Consider the following 9164-nt stretch of genomic DNA (forward strand, 5'->3'; position numbering starts at 1 on the left):
ATGCTCGTTACATAAATGAAAATTACGAATCTCATCTTCTCTGGGGGGTCCTCGCCGTTTTTTTACCGTTGATTTATGCGTGGTTGCCATAATACGTATCGCGATTTTACGTCAGAAATCTGGACGAGTGACTAACGGCCAGCTTTATCAGCTGACAGCGGTGGGCGTTGATTTCACGAATCACAAAATAACACACGGCTAATGTCATGACAAATTGACGTAACTTGAAGTGGAATTTGTTGATTCGCTAAAGAGATAATGAGAGAAAAATATATCATACGAATTAAACTTCTCGTTAAATACATGTACATTACATGCTATTCATAAAATAGATTCAGCAATAATAATATGATTTTTTGCAATAATACATTACATTAATAATACATTATATTTTACATATAATTATTTAAGAATAGTAAAAAATTGTAGTCCTAAATAACTTTTATACATTCTTTTTTGCAATTAATGCGGTATTGTACAAAATAAATGAAGCTGCTTACATATATATTACATGATTTGCCTTATATTATTGTTAAAAGATGATAATAATTGCAGACTTTAGGATTAAAAATGCATAAATTACATTTTTTGTTTTAATAATTATTATCGCTTAAAAGAGCCATATTAAAGCGTTATTGATTTATTATTATTTTCCTCAAATAGGTCAGAATAAAGCTATGCATTGCATTATACATTTTTTTAATTATTCGCATATAATTTTCGAGATTAAACCTCTTAATTATCATTAAACTGGTTAATTATTAGATTCTATCACAATGACAGTTGGGTGAAATTAATTGAAGCATATAAGAGAAAGAGAGAGAGAGATTTTGTTTATTTGATTTATTTAATAAATTTTTATATGATTTTTCAGTAAAAAATACATTGTAACAATTGATTTAAATGAATTTATCGCAAGAAAAATTAGCGTAGAATGAATAGAAATATTCATACTTGTAAAATAGATTTTGCTGAAAATACATTTGTAGATTGAAAACACGACTTGTATGTTAAAACGTCATCCGTACAAATATAAAAATGGAATGTATGGTATGTATATGTGTGCCGCCAAATTTAGTTGACACTTGACAGGGATCAAAAACGCGCTGCTTCTCCGAATATAAGTTGCTTAATAATTAACTGATACCTAGATATTTGTAAAGATATTCGACCGAGTTTGATATCGTTAAAGAATTTCTTATTTTCGCGCGAGAATATAATCTATAAATTTCTCAATAAACTATGTATGTATTTGCGACATTCGTTACGCATAATTGCACGCGACAATAATCTCGCAGCTTTTTGCGGAATCGTCAGAGTTGTAATAACTCTCACAAAATTTTTAAAACAATATATAGCCAAAATAATATTGAAATATTATTTCAATTTATATTTTAGAATGAATAAATAAATTGCACAGAACATTACATTATACAGGAATTACAGGATTACAATGTGAGAGCTTATTACTAATAAAATTTCTCTGAAATTTATTTTAAATTCGTTGAAAAACCTATATAAACGATAAATAGTATGGAAAAATTAATACACTCTGTATGTTACAATTGATGCATAATTACATCAAATGGAATTTAAATAATATATTTTTAATTTTCTGAAAAATATGAAATATTTTATAAAGATACATGTGTCCTATAAATTTTGATATTTTATGTGACTTCCAATATAAAAGTGACGAGTTATATCCTCTGCTATAAAAGTTAAACTTTCCTCGAAAATATTTTTATTTCTTATAAAGCAATTTGATTATTTATGTCGCATTTACAGGAACAGTTACGAAAACGAAAGGATGAGGAGGAAAGGCAGGAAATGCTCAGCCGTTCTCTCCGTGGATCTAAAAAGCTCCAAGCCTTGGAGAGCCACGCGACGAGTCTCATTGGCCAGGAAAATCTTGCTTACGCACAGGATGAGGTGACCACTGTCAGCCGGGTCACGCACGCCACTCCTAATGCAGTGCAAGAAGTGAAGGAGCCTCCCAGAACCCTCAGTAAGCATACAACTTGTCCCTGAGATATATTTCTGCAGATCTTTCTGAATTAAAAAGAGATCAATTAAAAAAACAAACAAACAGCAATCTCATCTTAATAGCATATTTAAGCTCTTTAAATTCCGCGATACAATTTCTTGCACACTCTGTCTCGAAAGAATTTTAGCCATTCGTTTTCATAAGTTTTTGCGACGTTAAAGTTAAACAAATGAGATCTTATCAACAATAATTTTGCGTAAACCAACAGCGAGTTCCATGGCACGAGCAAAAAAATTTCCAATATATCTTGTTTATTTTTCAGCATACGGCGAAGTAGTTGCTACGCTCGAGAAGCTGCAGCTCCAGCTGCAAAATATTTCAGGTGCTCTCGGTATTTCGGGTCCAGGTGTCGAAACCGAATTGAAGGCAGTTCGAGCACTTTTGGTGCAAAATCAATTTGCGTCTGCCCTGGCGACGCGTCACGCTTTGAAGAATCGGTTGAGGGCGAGCAAGATTCTCAAACATCATGCCGATGACGCGTCGAATTTGGCACGAGATGTATGTAAAATTTACACCGTAATGATATATATGTATATTGGAGATACACGGAGGGAATATCTATATTAATAATATTATTTTCACTTATTTTCATTTATATAATGTTTTTTAATCAGTTTTTGCTTAAAAATTTTAAAAGGCATTCCATAAAGTTAAGCGTACATTGGTATGTAATTTAATAAATATAATGGAAGGTAGCTTCTCCATAAAGTTTTACGAATATTTTATCACCGTTACTGATCATGTCTGTGCATATAAAATTTCAATATTTTAATTAAATTATAGATTAATATGCTTTGCTATAACGGATTTCAGCGAACATAGAACATGTGGCTTTCAAAGCTATATATTGTGATATCACAGATTTTGATCGTTTATTTAATATCTTAAATAAAGGAAAAGCGTTTTACGACTTCAAGATGATATATTAATCACTCAAGCATACTCGCGCGTTTATTTATTTCAATATGATTTAATTATCCCAGCGTAATGTGTTTGTTTTAGTGCGTAGATATCTTGGAAAAATGGCAATCGTCGGCGACCTCAACAGGTGTCGGCGGTGCAGAAACAATAGCCGCTGTGGAAGAATTAACGAGCATTCTTACGAGTTATGACATGGAAGCTCTGCTTCTCGCGCATGATTCCATCGTGTCGTACGTTGATGGTTTGCAAAGAAAGCGAAGCCCGTCGTCCTCGCCGCCCAGCGGACCGCCCAGCCCGACGTCCAGCTGGAAAGATTCCCGGATAGTCGATAACATTAAAATTATCCGAATCGAGAAGACTAACGAACCGCTGGGAGCTACCGTTAGAAATGAAGGGGATGCGGTGATTATAGGTAATCATTATATTATATAATCATTATATAATTGTATAATTTTCTTAATAATTCCACTTTTTCAATTTTACTCGTCGACATTATCGCATATGCGATTTTACATCGTTTGATTTAATCTTTAAGAAATATAATATTTAAATGACTTATTTTAAGGACGTGTTGTGCGCGGTGGCGCGGCGGACAAATCGGGACTCTTGCATGAAGGCGACGAGGTTCTTGAGGTAAACGGTGTGGAAATGCGCGGCAAGACCGTCAATGAGGTCTGCGATATTCTCGCCGGTATGCAGGGTAGTCTCACGTTCTTGGTACTTCCGGCACCGACGAGTCACAAAAATAATTTAAGGAGAGAAGACACGACACAGGTACGGCATAAATGTACAGTACATATCCCGATATATTTAGCGCAGTCTGAAAACGCAAACTGCATATCCGTAGATGTTGAAACTGGAACAAGCGATATTTCTGTTGAAAACGAAAGAGCAAATGTCAAGTCAGAGGGAACATTTATCCTTTAACTTTTCAAGATAAAAAGTGACATTGATCTTTTACTTCTGATCATCTTTTTATAATTTTAATATCTGCTAATATCTCAGTTTGGACAAATCAATATATAATTTAAGATGTTCTATTATTCACATTTACTTTTTAAAATTTACTTAAATATTTAAAACTAAATGTATGCGCATATAAGAGATTTGCCCGCAAATGTCACATATACATATAAACAAATGACTTTTGTGTTCTTTAACAATGCGACATTGACACTTGTAAGCTACGCGTGCGGAATATCTATGGATCGCGATGCTAATAGCGACAAAACAGTTGTTCTAGTTTCCATTGCACTGACATAACGTAGACTGGAGACATAACGTAGTATTTATAACCGCATAAAACTTTTATCATTTACATTTAGATACACATACGAGCGCATTTCGATTACGATCCAGAGGAAGATCCGTATATACCGTGTCGCGAATTGGGTGTGAGTTTCCAAAAGGGCGACGTGCTTCATGTAATTTCTCAAGAAGATCCAAATTGGTGGCAAGCATATCGAGAGGGCGAAGAGGATCAGACTCTGGCCGGTCTGATACCTAGTAGATCGTTCCAGCATCAGTGAGTTAAACTAATTGCCAATTTTCGACTACAATCTCATCATGATTCCGATATACATTTGGTTTTATCTTCGTAGACGAGAATCAATGAAGCAGACGATAGCTGGCGACAAGTCGACGGTGCGAGGCTCGAAGAAATCTAGCACGCTATTGTGCGCGAGAAAAAATCCAAAGAAGAAGAAACGGAATAAGTTTGGCGCAAACTTCAATGATGACGGGTACCCTCTTTACGCGACAACTGCCATAGATGGTACGTAATAAGGTTAAACAGATAATTGAATAATCAATTGTATTATTTTTATGGGAATTATCTTTAACGCACGATACTTCTTTCTCGCAGATTACGACAGCGAGGAGGTGTTGACGTACGAAGAAGTCGCCTTATACTATCCTCGTGCAAATCACAAGAGGCCCATTGTACTCATCGGACCTCCCAATATCGGACGACACGAACTCAGGCAGAGATTGATGCAAGACAGCGAACGTTTTGCCGCAGCGATTCCTCGTAAGTGCTATTCTATTCGACTTTATTGATCGCAATTATATTTAATGTTTCATCTCTCTTTATAAACAAATACGTCAAAGTCACGAATGAACATATTTTGTTTCTCGATTTTCAGATACAAGTCGTCCGAAAAAAGATTCCGAGGTTGACGGCCAGGACTATCACTTTATTTCACGTGCTCAATTCGAGTCTGATATCCTTTGTCGTAAGTTTGTCGAACACGGCGAGTACGAGAAAGCGTATTACGGCACGTCCGTGGAGGCCATCAGAACAGTGGTTAATTCCGGGAAAATCTGTGTCTTAAATCTACATCCTCAGAGTCTCAAGATCCTGCGAAATTCGGATCTGAAGCCGTACGTTGTGTTTATCGCGCCTCCGAGTCTCGAGAAGCTGAGACAGAAGAGAATTAAAAATAACGAAAGCTTCAAGGAAGAAGAGTTGAAGGACATAATCGAGAAAGCACGCGAGATGGAGGACAAATATGGCCATTTGTTCGACATGCTTATATTGAATAATGATACCGATCGAGCGTATAACCAATTACTCACGGAGATTAACTCACTCGAGAGGGAACCTCAGTGGGTACCCGCGTCTTGGGTTCTTCAGTAACTATACGGTCTTATGCTTTAAGACGAGGATTTCCGAGAACGTGTCTCGGAGGAGATTGGCGATCGGAAATCGGAGGCCAGTATGCTGTTTGCAAGACATGTGCTTTCGAGCAATCTTCCAAGCGAGACTTCAAGCGAGTCTGCTAGAAAGCTTCGGTGGACCGGTTCTTCTACAGGTGCCTGTTACATAGTTTTATGTTTCTTACGCGAATCTTTTAAATCTTCCTCCCCTCCGGTTATACTATATTGCAAGTACTACCCGCCTGACAGAGTCTTCCGCGTGTGTTGTCGTACTTTGGTGCCATGAAATGAAGGATCATCGGAAGCAGTTTTTAAATGGGAGAAAATATAATCTGCAAGAAATTCTCACACTTTTACAGACTATTCCTCCAGACTTTGCGTTCGGTATAAAGGCAAAAGTATATATCGTGTTTTTATGTATTACCGTGATAGCGAACGTTCGCGAGGCTCGGTCGCGGCAACAATGTTTCAAATTTGAGTAACACGTAATCAAATCACGGACGATTGTCGGCCGAAGAACTTTAAGTTTAAGTTACGCTCAAATTTCGAACACGATTGCTGCGACTTGGCCTACCTATCTATCTTGACGTCTCAAAATCAATTCAGACTAAGAGACGGAGTTTCCAAAGTGTATATTTACGAGGTTATATTCTCAGACTGACAAAAACGGTTAACTATTATAGACACGCGAGTATACAAAAGCATCATCTGCCGAGCGTCTCGCTCCTTCCGCCGTGTATTAGCCCGTTCTACGTGAGGAAGTGTACCTGACCTGATGTCTCTCCTAAAAGTTGGAAAATTTCTAACAGGGGCTCGTGAAAAAATGCTATGTAATTTTCTATGATCACGCATATATATATACATATATTCACACAAACGTATACGTTTTGATAAATTTTGATAAGTGGAAAAAAGAAAATTGGAATTTTCTCTGACCTTTCTAAAATCCCTGTTCAGCGTAGTAACGTGTACTAGAATACATAAACGATATTAACATAAATTTCGCAGTAACGCGTAAAAATAATTTGCGTAGAAATAAATTGCGTAGAAATAATTTTTTCCTGCGAACGTATATCATATATCGCATCTTCCGCAAAATGATCATAGAGAGTCGCATATCTTTTCACGTGACTGTTGATTAGAAATTTTCTGCTGATCCTGCTATATTCTAATATCCGAAAAAATGGAAGCTGTTGTTGCAAAGGGGTGAAAAAGAGGAGAAAAAAAAAACGAAAAAAAAAAGATACGAAACGACGATCCCACGAGCATAACGATACACACAATGTATTTCTTCGTACGCAAAAACGCGTCTGCGATCTCGAAGAAGACTGCGAAACTCGCTAACATGTTTTACCGTTTTCGCCCTAGACGATTCCGTGTTTGTTTAGAGAGCAGAAACTCGTGTGTTTCTAACCCGTAGATTCGTTAAACGCAATAGAACTTAGGCTCGACTGTGTGGTTCCGGAAATGCAAGAGCTCTCGGAAATTTCGCATTAAAAAAAAGATTGTTTCTCCTGAGTGTTTTTTTACAGGGAGCGATTATTGTACGACGCGATCGAATAGGGTAAATGGTGTTTATCTGTGTCACTGTATCGCTACGAATAGGAAAAATCGACGCGAAATAAAAAAAGAAAAAAAATAAATAAAGGAGTATAGTATATATATATAGAGAGAAACACACCATCGTGGCGTTTCGTTTGGAAATTTAAACGGTAAATGTGCGGTAAATGCATCGTAGCAAGTGCGCGACGTGTATCTTGCAGGTATCCTTGCGTTAGCAATAATTGTGTATTATCGGAAAAAAAAGTAACTTGTTTCTCCATTTTTTCAATGAAACTCTCGGCGAAAGATGTGTCGTTTAGTATGTATAGAGACGAACAGGTGGGCTACTGCATCGCGATTAGATAACGTTAGTCTCGATTCAGAGAAGAAATAAAAAAGAAAAGATAGAAGAGAATACACTAAATTCAATGTGAAACAATCGTAAGTTGCGGATGCGTGAGATGTAGAGATGTTCTTTCGGTGAAAAAAAAACTCATTATTCCCATTTTTTAGGTATTTAAAATTAAATCTTTTCAAGAGAGAGAAAGCCAATCAATGCATGCGACCGTCATTCAATATCGTGTGCCAAGTATCAGATCCGCGTGTGAAACGCAAAAAAAGCTGAGATGTGTGCCAAATATATAAATTCTGGATTATTTCCAGAGGAAATCCAAGTTTTAAAACGCGCTCAAAGGCACCTTAGAATTTGTCATTATATTGATTATGTAAATAATTGTGCACTTGTATAGAAAAGAAAGGACGAGAAACAAGAGGAAGGATATAGTTATTCTGGCGAAAATCATTATTATTATTTTTTTTTAATTATTATTATACCCGAATTATTATTATAATTGCATCATGATTGTATCATCGTTATTCCTTTGTCGAATGATCATGTCAGACGGTTGACGATCCGCCATCCTCTACAGTAACAGCGGATGTGTCACGAATTTTATGTCTAATCGGCGAATCAAATTTTCGACAGCAGATGTACCTCGTTTGACAAAATTGTACCGTAGCTAATTATGTCCAAATATGATTATGCATTTCATTCCGATTCCCATCATGATTATGTAAACAACAATAACAACGGTGAAAGTATGTACATTATTATTCGTATAATTATTGTTATTATTATTCGTATTATTATTAATTATATATTAATTTTATGTGTAAAATAAACGTACAATTTCAAAGAGAGAAGAAATATATGTATGATGAAGAAATATATATACAAATGTATATATGCTACGTCGTATATACGCGCACATATGTATTGCGAGAGTCACAAGATTACACCAAATCTCGAAAATATGTCCTAAGAGAGTCCTGGTTGTAGAAGATAATATATATTGTTTCCATTGTTAAAAACTCTACCATCTACCTATGTTATATAATCACTTTTGTTCGTAAAGAAAATATTTCATCATCGATGACCGATTGTTCTCTCGTAATACTTTTGCACCGTACCCGACTTTATTCCCGTCTTCTTCTCTTAAATTTGCGTTTATCTTAATTTTTCCATGCGACTTGACTCGATCAGATCGCATCCTTTTCACAAGAAGGGGGTCGATACGTTATTCGCGTTATAAAAGGTTTACTTATCGCAACGTTTCAACGCGAGTTTGTCTCATTTTGCAGACGCTTTTTATAATACTTATACGAGATTTGTATTTTTTTTAGGAGATTTATGCGATCATTGCATACGTAATATCGACAGCGACGTCGTTGGTCCATCAAGAGATACCGATGATGGAAGTCTAGTCATACGCCGCTCAATTTATAATTAAGCTACCTTTCCCGGATTCGAAGAGTCCATGCTTTAGAACAACTCTAGATTGATTACCAGGAACCTAATTATATCCTAATCGATATCGAATCGCTCGTTAAATCGACGACGTCCCGTTTCACTTCCGGGAATTTAATCGATCTTCGTCAAGAGGACAATTTAAAATCGAAGAAACCCCCTTTCGCCGGCCCAAGAGGAACGGATGCT

The 9164-nt window shown here is 36.3% G+C and overlaps 2 protein-coding genes across 13 annotated transcripts in view; one reads left to right on the forward strand and one right to left on the reverse strand.

The window, feature by feature from the left end:
- Positions 1-8599, forward strand: part of LOC145962312 (uncharacterized) — a 67086-nt gene extending 58487 nt beyond the window's left edge. For all 11 annotated transcript variants that reach the window (XM_083083293.1, XM_083083291.1, XM_083083294.1 and 8 more), the window contains 8 exons: positions 1789-2008; positions 2310-2545; positions 3050-3380; positions 3534-3742; positions 4294-4493; positions 4570-4742; positions 4833-4997; positions 5113-8599. In XM_083083293.1, the coding sequence (XP_082939419.1) occupies positions 1789-2008; positions 2310-2545; positions 3050-3380; positions 3534-3742; positions 4294-4493; positions 4570-4742; positions 4833-4997; positions 5113-5606 (2028 nt within the window). In that variant the 3' untranslated portion in view covers positions 5607-8599. The remainder of the gene's footprint in view (positions 1-1788; positions 2009-2309; positions 2546-3049; positions 3381-3533; positions 3743-4293; positions 4494-4569; positions 4743-4832; positions 4998-5112) is intronic.
- LOC145962318 (uncharacterized) overlaps positions 1653-9164 on the reverse strand; it is a 38070-nt gene continuing 30558 nt past the window's right edge. The window contains exon 4 of one of the 2 annotated variants that reach the window (XR_014435851.1): positions 1653-2052. The gene's annotated coding sequence lies outside the window, so the exon portion shown is untranslated. Of the gene's footprint in view, positions 2053-3438; positions 3843-9164 lie in introns of those variants that run through there. The other variant, XR_014435850.1, reaches the window with a different exon arrangement.

This window comes from Camponotus vicinus, unplaced genomic scaffold (genome assembly GCF_025532165.1).
Source record: "Camponotus vicinus isolate PSW18456_S1 unplaced genomic scaffold, iyCamVici1.0 SCAF_11, whole genome shotgun sequence".
NCBI lineage: Eukaryota > Metazoa > Arthropoda > Insecta > Hymenoptera > Formicidae > Camponotus > Camponotus vicinus.